The following is a 22447-nucleotide window of genomic DNA, read 5'->3' as shown; positions in this document are numbered from 1 at the left end:
AGTCATACAAAAATTAGCATTGCCACAATTATAAATAGATCTCTTATAGAAATGACAAAAAATATGAAAAATACAACAAAAAATCGTAAAATGAATAAAAATATATCAAAACAATACCAATATTTCCAATAAAAAACACTTTCATATCCATATCCCCAACATCTGAGGCATAATTATTAATGATATATACCACCATTTACTTTCTAACCTGATCTGCTATTCCTAACAGATACTGTTAAGCCAGTTCACATGAACACCTTTAACATCTGTGCTGATATCCCATCAGCTCCTACTGCTGAATTCTTATTCATTTAATGCAACAACTCTAGTATCTCCTCCTCATACACATTAGTTCCTTCATCCATTGTAGATAACATTGTTCATAAGCATTGAACTTGATGTTGCATACCATGTTGATAGCTTTTAGGAAAATGGGCACTTGTTAGGTGAACAGTCTCTTCTGCATCTGCCACCTGCATACCATCCACATTCAGAAGAGTCATTCTTTCATATTCATTCTTTTACTTTTACTTGCCACATAATGACAAACTCCTTTTGGGTTTCCTTTCGCTTGCAGTGCCAGTTTCATTTCATACTCACACTTAGCTTTTTGTACAATAGCAATAACTGTTCTGTCCTGGGCCTTATACTTTTAATAACTAATATCATCCGTATACAAAGATATTCCTTCCATGTCATGTTTTTGTTAAGAATTTCTTGCTTTAAAGTTGCATACTCATTTAATTTCTACCTCATTTTTTGGAGAAAGTGTTGTTTAGTGAGAATTTGAAGGTGCAAAACCAGGGAAACTAGAGCTATTAAAGAGGATGCAATCAAGCATGTGGTTGGCCACCCCTGTGTTAAATGAGCATGTTTACAGAAATGATAATACAATGCTGAATGCAATTTCGCAGATTTCCAATTCAAATGGATTGGTAATGATGTTACACAATGGTAATTGTGGGTACACAGGGATGACAGGGGCAGTCGAGCTGACCGATGCCAATAAGAGGACTTTTTGGCATCAGTCAGCTCAACTTTGCCAAAAATTATATGCATTAGTGAGACCACATTGACAGAAAATAATAATTACAGGAATAGAATGTAAAGGGTATTGTATTTTCAAGGAGGATAAAGGGAATAGAAGAGTAGGTGGAGTGTTGTTGATGATTGCTGAAGAATTACAACCAACAAAATTAGAAGTTAAAAAGGATTTTAGGTCTGGAGGAGAGAATGGTTCATTTGAGGCTGTCTGGTATATGATAGAGGCCAATAGGACAAAATATGTTGTGGGTGCTGCTATAGACTATGGGTCCACAGAAAGATGTAGATACTATGTATCAGCAGATTAACTACAGGCTGTACAATCATTACGGGAGACTTTAACTATATGGATATAGATTAGAGGGAAGAAAGGGGATATGGCAAGAAGTGGAATTTATACAGCTGCTAAAGGATAATTACTCATCCCTTAGCAACTGTATATAGAGGAAACAAAGGGTTTGAGATTATTTTATCTGATAATAGCATCAGAAGATATACCCATAACCAAAGTAGACATCTTGCCTCCAAATGGGGGAGAGTGACTATGCAGGCTTATTCTGGGAAGTTGCCAAACATATGGAATTCTCTGTCAAGACAGAGAATTCCATATGTCTGTAATTGTCTGTTGAAGAATTGCCTGTTAGAATTGTCTGTTAAAGTGAGAGCACTTCTTAGACATATTTAGATATGTGGGATTATAGATCCCTGAGTAATTAATGTGACAGAAGTAATCGTTCAGTAAACTATAAATATTCAGTACAATATGATAACAGTAAACTGTTATCATATTTTACCTATACCCAGATTTGTGGAAAGTTTGAAATGTTTCCACTGGGATGAATAGCATATTATATTGCTACAGATGTCCTCTACCTTCTTGTATTAAGTAATCTCAAAATTATTTCCAGTATATAGCTACTACTGCCTGATGAAAACTTAGTTAAAGTCTAGATAGAGAGTCTTTTCATTACAATAAAGATTCACAACAATAATGGTCTAAACATATCTAAGCAGGGTCACTTGATCATAGTGGAAGACAATAACCTAGTGAAGTTACTTTTCTACTGTAGGGATACACTTCACTTTAATTACAGGAATATAGATTAGAAGGAGAAAATAGTATATGGGGAAACAAGGAGAGTGGGTTTGTTGAATTTCTGAGGGATAACTATCTTAAGCAGCATCAGACAGAAGCAACTCAAGGTGTTATTGCATCAGATTTGGTAATATCTTTACAAGCTGTGGATATTGATAAGGTATTAACACTGATGGTACTTGTTTGGAAAGTGATGAAACAAGGAAAGGTTACTGCTCAAAAAAATGATGTATGTGGAATTATAAGATGGATGATTATGGGAAGCTGTGCAGTCTGCTACCAACACTGCATTGCATAGTGATGGTAGTTGACTGTGCAGAAAATATGTTGACCGTGCATGAGAATTCATAAGGCAGTATCTGACACAAGCAATGTATAACTGAATAAATAAAGTAGATAGGTTAGCAGTGAGAATAAAGCAAGTAAGTAGAGTAGTAGTAAATAAGAGTGAAATGGATGAACAGAGAAATCAAGAAAGTTCTGTTGGAAAATAAAATGTTATGGAGAAGGTAAAGACAGTCAATGGTATAGATCCATGAAGAGTATAAAGTGCAGCTAGGAAAGGTGATGTGAATGGTAAAGAAAGAAAAGGTGCAGCATGAGAGAAGATTGACTGGTCAGGCCAAAATTAATTCAAGGAAATTGTTATGTTATGTGACAAGCAAGAGGAAGAATAATCATGCCAAGTTGACATTGGTGATGTGAATGGTAAAGAAAGAAAAGGTGCAGCATGAGAGAAGATTGACTGGTCAGGCCAAAGTTAATTCAAGGAAATTGTTATGTTATGTGACAAGCAAGAGGAAGAATAATCATGCCAAGTTGACATTGGTGATTAGTCATGATAGCAGAGTTTTGTAAAGGATATAATGGAATTATTGAATGAGCACTTCATCAGTATAAATCATGCTGTGTAATATGTAGAAGGGAGGCAAGTATTAGAATTGGAAGTGAAAGAATCAGAGATGTATCAGGTGTTAATTGGGTTAGATGTTAATAAGTCTGTTAAAGTAGGCACAAGCATTGCTCTAGGACAGAAGTTTCCAATTAGTCTGTATAACTGCAGTTGTGCTAAAGAAATTGGAAGAGAATACAAGATTGGTTTGATGATCGTATTCTTTATGATGGTCAGCATGGATTTGTAAAGAATTACTCTTGTTTTAGCAATTTATTTGCATTTTATGTTAAAGTCATAAGTATGTTTGAATCATATAGATTACCATATGATTACCATGGATCAGAGATCGGCTCTCTTCAGTAAGTTGTGTATGATGGAGCAGTTTTTTTTTTTTTTTTTTTTTTTTTTAGAAAAAAAAGGAAGATAACCAGTGTTCTGTTCTTGGGCCTCTGTTATTTAACTTGTTTCTGAATGATAGATTGTGTGGATTGACTGCTGGGGATCTTCAGGTCTTTGCTGATGATGCAAAGTTTGGAAATTATGAATAGCACTGTTGATGTTAATTCCATTCAGGAAGAGTTGAATAGACTTTTTTGAACAAACGAGTGGGGTTGCAGTTTTAAATTAATAAGTGTAAGATGTTGCATTTAGGCCTACAGAAATATTCAAGGGGTGTTTGAAAAGTTTGATAAAAAAAATAAGTCAAACACATTTTTTTGAAAAAAATCACCATTATTTCTCAACATAGTCTCCATTGAGGTGTACACATTTGGTCAAGCAAGTTTCCAATTTTTTCATCCTATCCCAAAAGTAGGATTTGTGAAATTGCGCAAAATAGTCATTGACGGCTTTGATGACATCCTCGTTCAAAGAAACTTTTTTCTCAACAAGCCAAATTTTTAAGTTTGGGGAACAAAGTCACACGGACCAAGTCTGGAGAATGCAGTGGATGTGGAAACAATTTGAACCTCAATTCATGCAATTTTGCCATTGTGATGGCCAATGTGTGGGACGGTGCGTTGTCTTGATCAATGAGCACGCTTTTTTGTGCGCCAATCTTGGCCGTTTTTCCTTCAGTTCTTTTAAATGGTCAAACAATGACACATAATAACTAATATTTAAGGAAATTGACAGCGTATACTGGAAATATAGATTAAATAAACTTTAATATACACTTTCCGATATTTCGGCGAACGTTACGTTGCCATCTTCTTGGGAACTTACTAAAAGGACACGTGCACACAAGTACTAATACAACAAATGAGACTGAGGCTAGGACGCTAGCGTTTTCCTAAAGTCCTGATGGTGCCCCCTGGCGGGCTATATTGGTAGTTCTTGGCCTTTGGGCTGAAGTTCTTTTGATAAAAGTTTCCCAAATTTGGGGCAGTTTCATGCATCCAAATTTGTTGAGGTTTGGCATGTTCCTAAGGGCCGAGGCTGATTCCATGAATAGTCTTTCATACTTGAACTTGCTGCGGTGTATTACTGTGGCTTTCTTCCATCTTATTCTGTGGCGAGTATCCAGAGCGTGGTCTGCAAGCCCAGAGTGGCTGTACTGGTGAAATCGGATGTAATCCTTGTGTTCTGAGATTCTGATATTTGCTGTCCTGCCTGTTTGGCCAAAGTAGGACAGTTTACAGCTGCAAGGGACCTGGTATACACCAGGTAGGTCTAGGGGAAGTGGTTGGTCTTTGGTGGAGCGGATAAGGGATGCCAGTTTTCTATGTGGTCTGTAACAAGTGGTCAAGTCATGTTTTTTTAAGATTTTATTGATTTTTTCTGAGGTGCCTCTGATGTAGGGAATAGTGATGGATTTAGAGTAATCTTTTTTGTGAAGGGGAGGGGGTGGTGGGTTGTGGATAACTGGGTTAAGTATTTTTTGGATTTTTTGGAGGGGGTAGCCGTTGGCTGAGAAAGTGTCACGGATGTGATTTAGTTCTGTGGTTAGGGCTTGATCATTAGAACAGATTATTTTTGCCCTGTTGAATAATGTTTTAATAACTCCATATTGTTGTGAGGGGGGGGGGTGGGATTGTTGGTGAATGTATCTGCCTGTATGGGTGGGTTTTCTATAAACTGAGAAAACCAAGGTTCCATCAGGTTGGCGGGTGACTAGTGTGTCTAGGAAGGGGAGGTTATTGTTTTCCTCTTTTTCCAGGGTGAATTTGATTCTAGGGTGTTGGTTGTTCAAGTGTGTTAGGAAGGAGAGGAGTGAATCCGGGCCATGTGGCCAGATAGCGAAAACATCATCAACATAGCGAAGCCATATGGTAGGTTTTTGTGGGGCTGAGTTTAAGGCTTTCTCTTCAAACATCTCCAGGAAAATGTTTGCCAAGGGTGGGGAAAGTGGTGAACCCATGGCTGTCCCCTCTATCTGTTTGTAGAATTTTTCCTGCCAAACGAAATAGCCTGAGTTCATTGTAAACTGAAATAGGGCTGAGATATCGGGAGGAAATTTAGCTTGGATTAGCTCTAAGGTTTCTTTGAGAGGGACATTCGTGAATGTCCCTCTCAAAATATTGAAAATCAATAAATAATCAGTTTTGATGTCTCCTCCCTATTCACGAATGTCCCTCTCAAAGAAACCTTAGAGCTAATCCAAGCTAAATTTCCTCCCGATATCTCAGCCCTATTTCAGTTTACAATGAACTCAGGCTATTTCGTTTGGCAGGAAAAATTCTACAAACAGATAGAGGGGACAGCCATGGGTTCACCACTTTCCCCACCCTTGGCAAACTTTTTCATGGAGATGTTTGAAGAGAAAGCCTTAAACTCAGCCCCACAAAAACCTACCATATGGCTTCGCTATGTTGATGATGTTTTCGCTATCTGGCCACATGGCCCGGATTCACTCCTCTCCTTCCTAACACACTTGAACAACCAACACCCTAGAATCAAATTCACCCTGGAAAAAGAGGAAAACAATAACCTCCCCTTCCTAGACACACTAGTCACCCGCCAACCTGATGGAACCTTGGTTTTCTCAGTTTATAGAAAACCCACCCATACAGGCAGATACATTCACCAACAATCCCACCCCCCCCTCACAACAATATGGAGTTATTAAAACATTATTCAACAGGGCAAAAATAATCTGTTCTAATGATCAAGCCCTAACCACAGAACTAAATCACATCCGTGACACTTTCTCAGCCAACGGCTACCCCCTCCAAAAAATCCAAAAAATACTTAACCCAGTTATCCACAACCCACCACCCCCTCCCCTTCACAAAAAAGATTACTCTAAATCCATCACTATTCCCTACATCAGAGGCACCTCAGAAAAAATCAATAAAATCTTAAAAAAACATGACTTGACCACTTGTTACAGACCACATAGAAAACTGGCATCCCTTATCCACTCCACCAAAGACCAACCACTTCCCCTAGACCTACCTGGTGTATACCAGGTCCCTTGCAGCTGTAAACTGTCCTACTTTGGCCAAACAGGCAGGACAGCAAATATCAGAATCTCAGAACACAAGGATTACATCCGATTTCACCAGTACAGCCACTCTGGGCTTGCAGACCACGCTCTGTATACTCGCCACAGAATAAGATGGAAGAAAGCCACAGTAATACACCGCAGCAAGTTCAAGTATGAAAGACTATTCATGGAATCAGCCTCGGCCCTTAGGAACATGCCAAACCTCAACAAATTTGGATGCATGAAACTGCCCCAAATTTGGGAAACTTTTATCAAAAGAACTTCAGCCCAAAGGCCAAGAACTACCAATATAGCCCGCCAGGGGGCACCATCAGGACTTTAGGAAAACGCTAGCGTCCTAGCCTCAGTCTCATTTGTTGTATTAGTACTTGTGTGCACGTGTCCTTTTAGTAAGTTCCCAAGAAGATGGCAACGTAACGTTCGCCGAAATATCGGAAAGTGTATATTAAAGTTTATTTAATCTATATTTCCAGTATACGCTGTCAATTTCCTTAAATATTAGTTATTATGTCTAACCAGCATATAAGCCTCTCAACAAGAATAATGACACATAATAGACTCTTGTTATTGTCTTACCCTTTTTCAAATAGTCTATCATGATAATTCCTTTAGAATCCCAAAAAACAGTGACCATCACCTTCCCAGCTGACAAAATGGTCTTTGCATTTTTTGGTGCTCTTTCACCTGGCATTGTCCACTGCTTTGACTGCTGCTTGGACTCAGGTGTGTAATGGTGGTGGATCCAAGTTTTGTCTACAGTCATGAAACAACGCAAAAACTCCTATGAATTGCGATTAAACTTTGCCAAACGCTGCATTGAAATGTCTTTTTGCATGCATTTTTGATTGACAATCAACAACCGCAGCACCCATTGTGCTCACAGCTTTTTCATTTGCAATTTTTCATGCAGGATATTATACACCCATTCAGTTAAGATGCTTACAATCTCAGCAATCTCAATCATTTTCACTTGCCAGTCTTCTATAACGATACCATGGATTTTGTCAATCATTTCCTCAGTTGGGCGTTTGGAGCATGCTTCATCGTTGATGGACTTATGACCACGTTTAAACTCATTTATCCAAAAATAAATAGTCTTTAATGCTGGTGCAGAGTTCTCATGAACTGCATCTAGCTCGGCTTTGATCTGCGTGGCTGTCCACTTCTCAAATAAAAGTGCTTTATCACTGCACAAAACTTGTTTTTCTCCATTTTTATGAAAAATGCGAACATGGTCATTTTAAATGTTTGCCAAACAAGCACTACATGTTGCATATGGCTAAAATTTTGCCAGAGGGTCATGAAAAAGATGATACGTGCCGACACTGATATCAATGAATGAATTGTTTCAACGTCTATTGGAAATTTACCAAACTTTTCAAACAACCCTCATAAGACTCTGTACTATATTGATAACATTTTACTGGAGGAAGTGGATGAGATTAGAGATCTGGGAGTAATGGTTGAGAGTAAACTGAAATTTAAAGGGCATATTGCAAGTGTTGCAAAGAATGCACATTGTAGTGCCACCATGATAAGAAGTATTCTAACATGTAGGGATAAGGAAGTTGTTGTACCACTCTATACAGTATTAGTCAGACCACTCTTAGACTGTTGTGCTCATATTTGGTTTTCATTGTGGTGTGGAAACATTGGAGAGAATCCAGAGATCAGTGACTAAGACAGTATCAGGACTCTGGAATGTTTGCTATGGAGAGAGGTTGAAGGAATGTATATTATAGAGTTTGGTGGATATGAGCAAAAGAGGTGATATGATAGAGATGTTTAAGTTGGTAAGGGGATTTAACTGATTTAATCAGAGTAGATTATAAAAAAGAGTAGGAGGAGTCAACTATTTTCAATATATAAAATAAAAAAAAAAACATGAAGATGAAGCTCTTACATATGTATTTATATATTTATGGGTTACAAACACTAGGATAAAATATGAATGACAATGGAGTGTATTATGTTACTAATATATTCATGGTGGATAATTACACTTTATTAAAATATTATTGACATGTGTATTTCACATTGTTTTCTTACTGGCTTCCTCAATAATAAAATACTTTCTCTTTATAGAAGATTTTTACTACAAGTCTAAGATAATGCATTGAAACTTTTTTTTTTATAATTGTACTGTTTACAGATACATCATCAAATTCCTGACATGTACCCTCAGGAGGTGTACAGGATAATTATGATAGTATTACATGAAAAAGTTACACCATTACTAACTTCTGAGCAATCATTTTCCACCAAATTAATTTGTTATCAGTCAAGACACCAATATTATCAGATCTTATATTTCTGTCTTTTAAGGCACTTTTTACTGTATCGGACGGTCTATCTTTCTAAGTCTTTTTCCTGTCAACCTGACAAAAAACACTTGTTTTGTTAATCTTTCTTCTCCCATTCTGTTTAAGTGACTATACCACCTCAGATTAGCTCTACTAACACATTCCTGACTGCTAACAGTGGCAAGTTCTTTCCTAATATCCTCATTTTTGATGTGATACTGCCATTGATGCTATCTGTTCACTCTGCTAATCTTTCTCAGAACTCTCATATCAGAGGTCTGTAGTCTTTGATCAAGTGTTTTATTTCTAACCCAACTCTCAGTTACATAAGTTAAAATTGGTTTGAATGCTGTCTTGTATACAGATAATTTAATGTTTCGACTGATTTCTTATTCCATATAAATTTATTCAGTTGAGGTCCTACCATACCACTTTGTTGATTCTGTTGTCTATTTCCATATTTAATTTACCATCTTCACTAAATATTGTGCCTAAATAGCTGAAATGTTTTACTTGTTCTATAGGCTTACCATTCTGGATAGAGTTAATGTTTTCAATATTTCTGCCTATTTTCATTGTCTTTGTATTATTGATTTTCATACCAGACCTATTACAACAGTTATTCAATTTACTTAGGGAATCTTGCAGACTTGTACTGGATTTATTCAGAAGTATAACATCATCTGCATGAAGTAAACAGCGAAGATTAACATTACCAATTCTGATATCAGATTTAGTACCAATTTCTTTCATAATGTGATCCATATAGATAATGAATAACAGTGGAGATAATGTGCACCCTTGTCGCACACATGATTTAACCTCAAATCATCTTATTGTACCTCCTTCAATTCTAACTGCTGATTTACAACTCAAATAGATATTATGTATTACGTGATATAATGTCCCATTTAACTGGAGCATTTTGAACAGCTTTTCTTTTGGCACCTTTTGATATGCTTTTCCACATCCACAAAACCTAAATACAGATCCTTGTTGTTATTATTATTATTATTATTATTATTATTATTATTATCTGGTCCTCCAAGGAGTCAAAAGACTCATCGCAGGAGGTCCTTTCTAGGAAACACAACTCTATCAAGGCTCAACGTGGGGGGGGTCCCCTCCTAGGAAACACAAAGTCTATCATACCACTCCTTAAACTCATTGACCGTTCTCGCTCTCACCACTCCATCAGGCAATGCATTCCATGGTTCAACCACCCTCCATGCAAAGAAACCACTCCTCACCTTCTTGCTCACAGTTTCCTTTCATAACTTCCAGGGATGGCCCCTTGTCATCACTCCTTCCTGCTGTTCAACCAAGTGAAAGAACTCCCCAGTGTCAACCCTGTAACCACCTCTCAACAGTTTAAAAGTCTCAATCATATCACCTCTCCTTCTTCTATCCACGAAACTCTGCAGTCCGCACTCCTTCAGCCGATCCTCATAACTATCATTGTCCTGAAACCATCTTTGTTATCTGCCTTTGTACCCTTTCCACAGTTAATTTATCCCCTTCAAATCCTGGTGACCAAATCTTAGAACAATAGTCCAAGTGTGGTCTGATCAAGGTCTTATACAACAGAATGATAACTGTTTTATCTCTGCAGGTCAGTGTCCTCATTATTGCAGCAATCCTCTGTGTTACGTTCACAACCTTTGCAATATATTCCCAAGATTTCTCAACTATTTGCCTTAAAGTGAAAATCTGATCCTGACAACCTCTATTCATCCTGAATCCATTTGGTTTTCATCCAGCTGTCCTTCCACAATTTTTCTTAGCTGTTTCTCAAGTATATATGCATAAATTTTAACAGAACATTCAGTAGGAAATACTTCTCTAATTCTGACATTCAGTTTTATTTCTCTTTTTATAGATGGTACTATGAAAGTTCTGTCCAATCCTCTGCAATTCAACCCTCTGACCTCGGCCTGCATTATGCAGTGTAGCCACTGTCAATTTTTATACTTCCATATTTGAGCATTTCTGGCCAAATTTCATCTACTCCAGCTGCCTTTCCATATTTCAGGTTTTTGATTACTTTTTGTACTTCAAGTATGGATATGTATTTGTGGCTGGCTTTCTATTGGAAGTTTTCTACCATCCTGCTTATACTGGTTGTTTCCTTTAAAGTCTTTCAAAGTAATTACTCCAGACATCTATAATATCATTAACCTCGATTTTCATGTCATCTTTATCATCTCTAATTCTTTTCACATTGCTTTTTCTTCCATTTCTAAGCTTTTTCAATAGCCTCCAGAATATTTTGCCACCTTCCTGATATTTATTTTCTATTTTCTTGCCAAAGTCTTCCAATGACTTTTTAGCTAGTTTTACACAGTGCTTTGCTTTCTTACATGTTTCTCTATAATCTCTAAGCATACAAGCTGCCAGGAACTTTTGATATGCTTTCTTCTTTTCCTTCACTCCCTCTTTAACTTCCTGAGTCCACCATGGTGTTATGATTTTTCTATCCTTACAGACAACCTCACCACGTGTCTCTCTGGCCAAATCAGCAAATGTTTTCTTCAGGATTTGCCATTGAATCTCCAAGTTTGGTTCTTGTTTTCAAATTATTTCATTTTTTCTTCAAAGATATTTGTGTATTTGAGTCTACAGTTCATCTCTGAAAGCTGTGCAACCTTGATTCATTTTAAAACTTTCTCACATGCACTTTTTTTTCAATATGAAATTCAATTTTATCCTACTCAAAACTTAATAGTGATCACTTCATATTCCAAATCCTCTGTATACTCTTGTGTCCTGAACCAGTGGAAACTAGCTATAAACTCTAACATAGTCAATGAGACTTTTCTTGCATCTTCTCTGTGTGAAATTGTTCACATTTTTTGTTGGAACATGGTGTTAGTAATAATTAATCCAGTGTCCTGAACAGAAATCCAGCATGCATTTACCATTATTATTAGCTTTGCTCTTTTCTCCAAATTTTCCCAAAATATTTCTCTATATCTGATGATCATTTCCTACTCTGCTGTTTAGATCTCCAAATAAGAGCCAACTTTGCCTTTTTCGTTGAGCCAGTTGCCCTCTCTAATGCATCAAAAAATTCCTTCATTTCTTCCTTGGTAGAACCTTATGTGGGACCATAAGCACAAAGAAGTCTCATTGTCTGGTTCCCATTCTGATATTTGCCCACATCACTCTACTTGATATTGCCTACCATTCGTGTGGTGAATACTATGACCACTCCTTCTTTGCCTTGATTTTCATTGCCTGAATATGACATTTTGTATTTTTTGCTCAGAAAGATCTCACCAGTTTTTGTCTTTTTTGTTTCAGTCACCCCTATTATGTCGATCTGGTACTTATCCAATTCCTCGGCTAGCTCTATTTCTTTGCCATTCAGGCTTTTTATGTTGATAGTACTGATCTTGAATTCTGGTGATGTTGAGTTGGGGTGTGTTTAAGGATTTGTTCCAGTAGCTGACTTTTTTTTTTTTGCCCTGGTTCCCCAGCAAAAACAACAGGGACTTTGTTTAATCGGACAACACCGCAGCCAGCATGAAATTCTGTCATGTTGTATCATCATTTTATATTTTGGTTTAAGCCAGTAAGAATGCAGTTTGGTTGGCTAAATCCAAAAATGGTAGCTATCCTTGTTTGTTCAATATCCATGGTAGATACCTAACAGTGTGCACCACAAGAAGGTGAGGATTGGACATTAGGTCAGAAGTCCCAGTCGACTCTCTGCATTCCTTAAAAGACTACTTGAAGATCTCCTCCCAGTTTTACAGCTTTGACCCTTAAGCACCCCATTTACAGAGCTGACTTTATTATTTTTTTTTTGCCCTGGTTTCCCAGCAAAAACAACAGGAGCATTGTTTAACCTGGAGACACCCCAGCCGCCATGAAATTCTGTCATGTTGTATCATCATTTTATATTTTGGTTTAAGCCAGTAAGAATGCAGTTTGGTTGACTAAATCCAAAAATAGTAGCCGTCCTCATTCGTTCAATATCCATGTAGATACCTAAATCTGTGCACCATAAGAAGGTGAGGATTGGACATTAGGTCAGAAGTCCCAGTTGACTCTCTGCATTCCTTAAAAGGCTACTTGGAGATCTCCTCCCAGTTTTACAGCTTTGACCCTTAAGCTCCCATTTACAGATACATATTTATGTAATTTATTAGTTTATTGAATGGTATTAATTCAATGCACAATATAAGAAAATAATAATTATTTATTTAACTTATTTGTTAGTTAAATACTTAAGTTTATTATATCCAGCATCTTCAGAGCACAAACACAGTTTGTCACAGTACACAAAACTGCAACAGTTGAACTAGTTTTAAAAAACTTGTAATGGAAGTGCAAAATTACTCAATGGAACATAACAACAACAACAATAGGAGTTCAAGTAACTAAGTCCTAATTGATACCATCTATTGTTGAATAAAGAGAGAGATAAAACAAGTATTAATTTGATCTTAAAATGACTGTCTCTCAGATTTTTGGTAAGTTGATACAACTTATTGAGGTTTGGAGTATGTTTTAAAGCTGTTGCTGACTCTAAAAACAATCTTTCTGACTTATAATGATATCTGTATAGTAGTTTTGTTTTCGTCCATCTGATTCTGTGTGTAGGGATATTCAAGGCCTGGGCTTCTAGTCAAACCTTTCTTTAATGATAGTGGTGAGTGTATTTTTTATGTTCTCCAAGGCAAATGTCAACAGTTCTTCATATCTATACATAGTAAGCCAGGTCACAAGTGCAGGGCATTTCATATACTCATGAATGTGATAAAAGAGAGAGTTTGTCCTTAGGTGAATGGATGAGAGTTGCCAATTTGACATATGGTTTAAATGTTGTGCAAAGCTAATATTATTTCAGATGTGCCCTGAATGTATGGGATGGTAACAGTTTTGCTTTAATCTCCTGTATTAGAAAATGGAGGAAATTTTGGGGTTTAGCAACGGGCTAAACCCTTTCTCCCCTTTAGCCAATTTCTACATCGAACACTTTGAAAACCTATGAATATTGCTCTTCTCAAACCAGTGGTATGGCTGCTATGTTGATGATATGTTTGCTATTTGGGCACATGGTCCAAACACATTAGACAAACTTTTAGTACATTTAAATAGCCAACACTATGAAATCCACTTCACAATGAAACAGGAATCCAAACGACCGTCTTGGTGGTTCATTATCTTTTTCTGTTTATAGAAAACCTACACATACAGGAAGATATTAGCACAATCATACCATCACCCAGCTCAAAAATATGGTATCCTAAAAGCACTAACTCACAGAGCCACAGATATTTGTTCCAGTGATAATGCTCTTACTACTGACCTTACTTGTATCACACTTTTTTAGCCAATGGCTATAATAATTATTATTATTATTATTATTAGACATCTCCAGGGAGTCCAAAGACTCTTCAAGGGAGGGCACCTGCTCTACAACTCTGTCTCCGCCACTCAATCCACTAACTGACCGCAACTACACCAACGCCATCTACTGCTGCCCACCACCACTAGTATTTCCAAGGCCATGCCCACGGCGGGATTCAAACCCGCAGCCTTTTGGCTGGAGAGCAGATACGCTAACCACTCGGCCAGCGAGGCTGGCATAATCCCCAAAGAACAGGAAAAAAAAACTAAATGCTCCCCAAAACTCTTCTCCATTACTTAATACACATGGCCCCAGCAAAACTATTACCATCCTGTACATTCAGGACACATCTGAAAGGATTTCTAGAGTGCTTAATAAATATCAGCTCTGCATCGCATTTAAACCATTTGTCAAATTGGCAACTCTCATCTATTCACCTAAGGATAACCTCTCTCTTTTATCACATTTAGAAGTATATGAAGTGCCTATACTCCTGACCTAGCTTACTATGGATGACAGGAAGAACTGTTGACATCTGCCTTGTAGGACAAATAATACATTTGTCATTATCGTTATGGTAAGTCAGGACTAGCAGAACATGCCATGGATATCTCCTCACACAGGATCAAATGGAAGAAAACAAAAATGCTACACAGAAGTCATCATAGGTTATAGAGATTGTTTTTGAATGAGGAACGGCTTTAAAATTTCTGGATTATGTAAACAAAAATTATATATATAATAAAATTTTAAAAAAATTGCCAATTCATTGTACATAAGAAAATAATAATAATAATTATATATATATATATAATAATTATTATTATGTATTACATATAATATCTATATATTAAAATTAAAAAAAAAAAACAATCCCTAATCCCTGTTGGCTGCAGAGTGGACATGCTATCCATTCAGCCAATGGCTGAAAAACTTATTAAAACAAAGCTGTAATTCTAAGAAAGCTAGTACTAAAACACTGGTGAAATATGTCAATCATATTGTAACAAATTTGTAGTTTTCTTTCTATCAACATATTAAGATTATGAACATGACCCACAAATGGATCAATCAAAAGTGCAACTGTAAAAATTGGAAGTTTATTTTCCACTTGGTTAGACTATAATAAATTTAGTTTAATCCTTTACCCAAGTGTAGGCAAACAAAGTTTGCGCCTGAAGTAGTTCAGGACTGAGACAACTCATAGTAAAGATGGACCAAGCTCTCATCGCTCCTTGTCTCAGTATCTCCCATAATGCAAAGCACATCTCCTTGTGGACATATATAAAGCTGTGCATTAAGGGAAGGCCACTACCCAGACCGGTTTCGACCTTTATTGAGGTGTCATCAGTGGGAGGCAGACCCAGAAGTGGTGATACTAAGGTAGAAGCAATGGAGAGGTCATATTTACTTATACGAGTTGCCAAAAGGTGTACCACCTTATTATTAATTTACTCTGGATTTAGAGAAAGATGTTGAAAGTTTATTTTCCATTTGGTTAGACTATAATAAATTTAGTTTAATCCTTTACCCAAGTGTAGGCAAACAAAGTTTGCACCTGAAGTAGTTCAGTCCTGAACTATTACGAGTTGCCTCAGTCCTGAACTACTTCAGGTGCAAACTTTGTTTGCCTACACTTGAGTAAAGGATTAAACTCAATTTATTATTGTAAAAACTGGATTTAATGTTGTACGGCAGGGGCTGAAAAGTTCTGATAAACACCTAGAACAAAAATGATATTAAAGCAATTGATGTAACTTTTTTCTGAAAGGATTGCAAATGATGCAGCAGTGTTATACCAAATGTATAACACTTTGTGGGGAATAAGTAGAATAATGTTAAAGTTACATGGTTCTACATCAATTCATTCCTTCATGGTGATTATCACAACTTTTCAGCACACCCTCTATGTCACTAATCCAGATTTTTTTTTTCTTGTTCCTAATCCAGATTAGTAAAAAAAAAAAAAAAAAGCCTTTAGATGGCCCATTAATTTAGAGATCTAGATGGCCCTTTAATTTAATATACAAACTCACACTGTCCAAAATGGGGGGGGGGGGAATATATATATATATAATATACATATTGCATATTTATAAACAACTATACTACAAATCATGAAACAAATATTCCACTAAATGTTTTTATTTTTTATTCTTAGTGTTTTAATTTATATTATGTCTTACACACATTTTTAAAATATAAGTTGATTTTTGTAAATTAAGACTCAGTGTTGTGAGTCAAAGTAAACAAAGCATAATAGAATACATAATCAGTTTGAAGTCTTTGCTGTGCTCACCCCCTTACAGCTCATTCATCAACCTCTACAGCCTTCCCTGTCTCATGAAAGCTCGTCTGTCTTGTCTGCTTCGGAGTACTTTGATGCAGCTGAAATCCTGTCCAACTGCAGCACTTCTTCAGAGGTATGAATATCTTTCTTGTAGTATTTTAAATATTGAGGGCTACTTACAAATTAATGTTAAGCTAAAAGTATTGAAATATTAGTAAATCTAATATATTTGTCCTGAGTTTTTGATTTATTCCTTAGGTTCGATATACATAAATCCAAAATACAGCATACAGGTAGGAAATATAAAATGTGTGTGGTGGTACTTTAAAAAAAAATATTGCTGATACTTCAATATGCAATGCTTCTTTAAATAATAATTTTAACTCTTTTAATTTTCTCATTTCTTGTTCCAGCTGCACATTAGTTGTAGCTCTAAACAAGTAAGCATTCAAAGGAACAATTTTTAAGCAAGTTTTCTTGTACAATGCTAATTAGTTTTTTTTTTCTTATCTGAAGGTTAAATATCTTTTTCTTTGTATATTTTATTTTTATCCTATTAGTTCTGTGGTTTCTTAATAACACTTTTTCATTTAACTTAATTTTCATAAAATATTGACATTTTGTTTTGATGTCATGTTGTTTATTAGGGATCTATGTCCGATGATGGAGAAAGTTTTCTCAGTGATGTATCTGATGAGGGAACAGAATACACTCCTATTCCTAGTGGTAAGTGAATATCTAGTTGCGTTCATGCAGCAACAACTCATATTAATTTATTTTAACTTTTATCACATTAGTATTGTGTTTATGGACAGTGATTAATAAAGATAGAAGCTGTTGATGCTTAGATCATTGTACTTGGAAAAACAATGGGTGATGATGGTTCTACCAGAGAATAGAGGTAGAGAGAATGAAAGAGAAGAAAGCTCACAATTACTGTTGGATTGTGAAGGAATGTCAAACTGCCTATGCTTAGCAAAAAGTGAAAGTAAATGCTATTTCAACAAAGCAGCATGCATCCATGTAAGTACCTATAGAAAACATATGAGACAAAAACAGGCTGCCTGTGAGATAGTTGATGGAGTTGGGGAGGGGGAGGAGGAGGAGGGATAATAACTAAATCTGACATGTATTTCAGGGTTGAACACCAGGATTTGTATAGTGTTATCAATTGTATATGTGAAAAGTAGTGTTCTGAGAAGAAAAGATGCCAGGTTTTTGAAGACTAAGGAGATTGTGATGTGCCAGGACATACTAGAGGTGTATGTCTATCTTAAAATCTAATCTTACTCAGAGATCTGAGCGTCAAATCTCTAAGTTGTGATTTTTCTGGTGGAAAATAGACTATTTTGGTAAAATTTCATTTCATGAGATTATCCTCATTTCTCTCTGATGAATGACAATAGCACTGTTTAAGACCATGACTATTGAAGACCTTGAAGTCTGGAATAAGTAAATTCTGCATGTTTTGTCAAATGAAGATGAGGAATGGGATGTACAATCATTAGTGAAACTATGGATAGGATTTAAGAACAATGAAGGCAAATTGAGCCTCCATAGCTCAATCAGTATAGACAAAATCCCTTTGGTTGGAAAGACCTCAGTTTGATTTCTGTCCATGATGTGATGAACCTTTATCTGGTCTCTTTCAACTAAAGGTGAGTTCACTGGTCATACAGAGGTGGAGGGTTTTTATCCCAGTAACTCAGGTTTTTCATCCCTCAAAAGAGACAAAACAGTCCCGTGAATGCACACAGCTACAGTCATAAATACTTATGGCAAGGAAGGCAACGAGAAACCACCTTCTGTCATATCTCCCTAGTAATCAGTTGCAACCCCAAAGAGAGGAAGCCACAGGATTAGAAGGCAAATCATTTATTTATATAGGAGGAAGAAGGTGGATGAAGGTGTGGAACCTTGAAACTCTATACTTTTACTTACTATGGCATTGGTAAAGAGATCAGAAGAGAATTCTCCCATCATGGTGTACATAGCGAATGGCTAATGGCTATATACCTTTGAAATGTCAGCAGGCGTTACAGAAGTTTGTAACTCCTGCTGACATTTGATGTAGATGAGTAAGAATGGCTGTATAGATGTAAGATGAGTAGTGGTGGTTCTGGAGTATGGATCTGAACTGTTCTGATCTCTTTGTAAGTCTCTCAGATGAAAGACTATAAGGCACACACACACAGTGAGTTGTTTGGGATCTGGTAGTAGATGACTTGCCATGATCATCTATGCAGGAGTTGGAAGAGGAGAATGATCTTTATCTTTGGATAATGTTATAGTAATAGCTTCTGAATGTGTGAGAGCAGATAGTGTAGAACAGTAGAAGTTGTACTCACTGGCATCTTGTAGGTGCCAGTGAGTACAACTGAGCCAGACACAGGTGTTATGCCTTTGATTTTTCAAAGTGAGATTTGAATTGATTGATATTTTTGCAGCTGCTATGTTTTAGATGAGTTTTTGTCTCAAGCTATTTGCAATATTCTGAATTTTTTTGCCTTACTTTTTTAATGAATCAAGGCCTTCACAAGAATTTTAAACAGAATGAAAGCTTGAAGTTCTTCATTCCAGAAGAATGATTTCAGTGATCTGTTATAAGAGCTGTTTAAATGAAGATCAGACCTTGAGAAACAAAAATAGAAATCATACAAATGTGAAGAATGTTGAAGAACAGTAAGGATTATCTTATTCTGATAGACAAGTGAATGATTTGTGTTAGGTCACTGGTGATAGCAAATTGCTTGAATTTCATGTTGTAGTGTTTATTTTTGATAATGTAGTCTGTCTGTATGATTTATTAATTGAAATTGCCTTCTTTAAACAGAACACAATAGCATTACTCTTGAGGTCAACCAAGCAGGTATTGACCATTGCGACTAGGCAAGCGTTGCAAAAATCAAGTGGCATTAACAACATACATTTCAAATTGTTCAATGTCATGAGTGTAATGTGTATGCATGACAGAATGTAAGAGATGTGTTTGTGGAGAGGCTGAATGGGAGATGAGAGAAAGTGTGGATTTGTAGGAAGTGCATTATATTATTAGACCACAAGTTAATGAATGCAAAACAGATTGAAGAAATAAAAGATGGCATAAATGAAAGAAACAGAAATGGAATGAAAGCTAGTGAAACTGAGAGAGTGAATGAACATGGGAATGTAGAAGTGAAAGTTATTGATAAGGGAGCAAAAGGAAGTATGAATAATGAAACAAAATAAGCTGCAGCAGAACAACAGGTAGCGAGACTATGGGAGTGAGAGAAAATAAAATTGTTGGAATACAAGATTTGATGAAACACTTATTGAAAATGAAATTAGGAATATGTGGAGATTTTAGGCATTTAGTGGAAACTAATGAAAGAAAAAAGGGTAAAAGAGGTGACAAGTGATTCTAGGATAGCAGTGTACAGAGATTCCATAGTTACAGGATTAGTTAATGAGTGAGTCTATAAGGTCTGCTTTCCAAGAGGTATAATGAGTAAGATAATTCAAGTATTGGGCACAAGGAGGAAACGAGCAAGAGAATTAGTGGTGGTTGTGGGGACAAATGATTTAAGTGGACTTAAGAAGCATGAAAGGCAAATATCAGGAGGTTATTGAGAAGAAGGAAAGATAACAGCATAGTGAGAAAGGTTGTCAGTGTGTTGATGAGGTATGACAATGATGAGTTCAGATGGAGAGCAGAATCATGAATGGTATGCTAGCAGAGATGTGTGAGAAGAAATACGTATATACTATTTCTAGAATTCTTGAGGGACAAATGTCTTAGGCAACATGTAACAGAGGGAACAAGAGGTTCAAGAGTTTTGGATTTGGTTATAGCATTAGAAGAGCTGATAATAACTGAGATGACATCTCTCCCACCAGTTGGAGAGAGTCACAATATGGTTTTGACTTGGAAAATGAATAGACATGCATGAGTATCAAAGAGACAGGAACCTATGTGGAATTATAAAGCAGGTGATTATAATAGTCTTAGATGTCAACTTGGGGAAGTTTCATGGAGGGAGGAATTGGAAGGCTGGGATATCATTAGTGCTTGGGAAATTGTGAAGGAATATTTGTTAGCAGCAATGGTAAGCTGTATTCCATGAGTGAAGAAAAGGACACAATTTGGAGTAAAGTGGATGACAAACAATATTAAACAGGAGCTACGTGCGAAAAAGAGGCTATGGAAGAGATATAAGGAGACAGGTGAACAGAAGATGCATGAAGAATATAAGACACAGGCTAGAAGAGTGACTAGTATAGTAAGGAAGGCAAAACTGGAATATGAGAAAAGATTGGATCCAAAGAAGATTCTTGGGAATTTTTTAGCTATGTGGCCAGTAGGAGGAGAAATGACTGTGGAATAAAAATGGGAATAGAGTGACTGATACAGAGGACATAGTGGAATTGTTCAATGAACACTTTATTGGAGTATTTCATCCTGGAGTTGTCAATTTGAATACTAGAGGGTTAGAGCAGGTTAGAGGTTTAGAGGTGCAGGAGGAGAGTGTGTTCCACATACTCAGTAGGATGTTGGTAAAGCTGTGGGACTGGATCGTATTTCACCACGAGTTTTGAGAGAATCTGCTAAGGAACTGACAATGCCCTTGACTTGGCTTTTCAATGAAAGTCTGGCTGCGGGAAAGGTGCCCATGGAATGGAAGGAAGGTAAGATAGTGCCATTGCATAAGGGTGGTAGCACACTGGAAGTGTCTAAATATAGGCCAGTTTGTGTGTCATCAGTAGTTAGTGAGATCTTGGAGAAAGTAGTGAGGGACCATATACAGCATTGGGTAGATGAGGGTAATGTTATCAGTGAGAGTCAGCATGGATTTGTGAAGGGGCACTCTTGTTTTAGCAATATGCTAGCCTTTTATGATAAAGATACAAGAGCATTAGATGAGGGAAAGGCATATACTGCCATTTTCCTAGACTTAGCGAAGGCATTTGACAGGGTGCTACATGATAAGCTGATATTCAAGTTGGAGCACATGGCTATGGATGTCAGATTGGTCAACTGGATTCAGGATTAGCTGTCCGATAGGTATCAGAGAGTTATGTATGGTTGAGCAATATCAAAGAGGCAGAAGGTTACAAGTAGGGTCCCACAGGACTCAGTACTGGGACCTATATTGTTTAACTTTTATATCAATAACATTGTCCGTGGATTGCAAGGCGATATTCTGTTGTTTTCGGATGATGCGAAGCTGGGAAGGGTTATTAGTAATAGTGCAGATGTGGTAGCCCTGCAAGAGGATTTGAATAAGCTAGATAGATGAGCAAATGAATGGGGGTATCAGTTTAATGCAGCAAAATATAAGGTCTTGTGGTTTGGGACACATCGATGGGATGCTGCATACTCTATGGGAGGAGTTAAAGCCCTCCTAGGAAACACAAATTCTATCATACCATTGCCTGATGGAGTGGTGAGAGTGAGAACGGTCAGTGAGTTTAAGGAATGGTATGATAGAATTTGCGTTTCCTAGGAGGGACCTCCCTCAATGAGTCTTGATAGACTTGTGTTTCTTAGAAAGGACCTCCCACGATGAGTCTTTTGACTCCATGGGGGCCTGAATATTAATAATAATGATACAGTTTGTAGATGTATGGCATGTGTTTCAGGGAAGAATGGAATTATTCAGGCATGATGGGTTGCATTTCATTGGCTTTGGAGTGAGTGCACTGTAGAAAGGGTTGCTAAATGAAAGTGCAGTGTATGATGCAAGCAAGAGTTTGGATAGGACTAGTTATGGACCTAAAAATGAATTGCTATGTTTGTTTACGAATGTCAGAAGTCAGAAATAAGGGAGATGAAATGGTTGGTTTCACTGATTAAGTTATTTCTCCAAAATCATTGGAATAAGTGAAACATGGTTGAATGAAGATCCTAATGGGAATAAAAATAGAAAATACAGTATTTTTCATAAGGATAGAAAGGATAAGAAGGGGGGGGAGTACTACTAATGATAGCAGGGAAATCATCTCCACCTAAGGCACACATCAAACAGGGTAATA

The 22447-nt window shown here is 36.8% G+C and overlaps 1 protein-coding gene across 5 annotated transcripts in view; it reads left to right on the top strand.

Annotated features, from left to right (window-relative positions):
• Positions 1-22447, top strand: part of LOC150109624 (oxysterol-binding protein-related protein 6-like) — a 695026-nt gene that overhangs the window by 462833 nt on the left and 209746 nt on the right. For 3 of the 5 annotated variants that reach the window (XM_090409257.1, XM_090409265.1, XM_090409274.1), the window contains 2 exons: positions 16455-16568; positions 17083-17161. In XM_090409257.1, coding sequence (XP_090265383.1) covers positions 16455-16568; positions 17083-17161 — 193 coding nt within the window. The remainder of the gene's footprint in view (positions 1-16454; positions 16569-17082; positions 17162-22447) is intronic. The other 2 variants (XM_090409281.1, XM_090409290.1) reach the window with 2 other exon arrangements.

This window comes from Typopeltis vanoorti, chromosome 2 (genome assembly GCF_054136105.1).
Source record: "Typopeltis vanoorti isolate ZY-2024b chromosome 2, IOZ_Tvanoo_1.0, whole genome shotgun sequence".
In the NCBI taxonomy this organism is placed as follows: Eukaryota; Metazoa; Arthropoda; class Arachnida; order Uropygi; family Thelyphonidae; genus Typopeltis; species Typopeltis vanoorti.
Note: the sequence above shows the minus strand (reverse complement) of the source record. Positions and strands in the feature narration are given on the sequence as shown.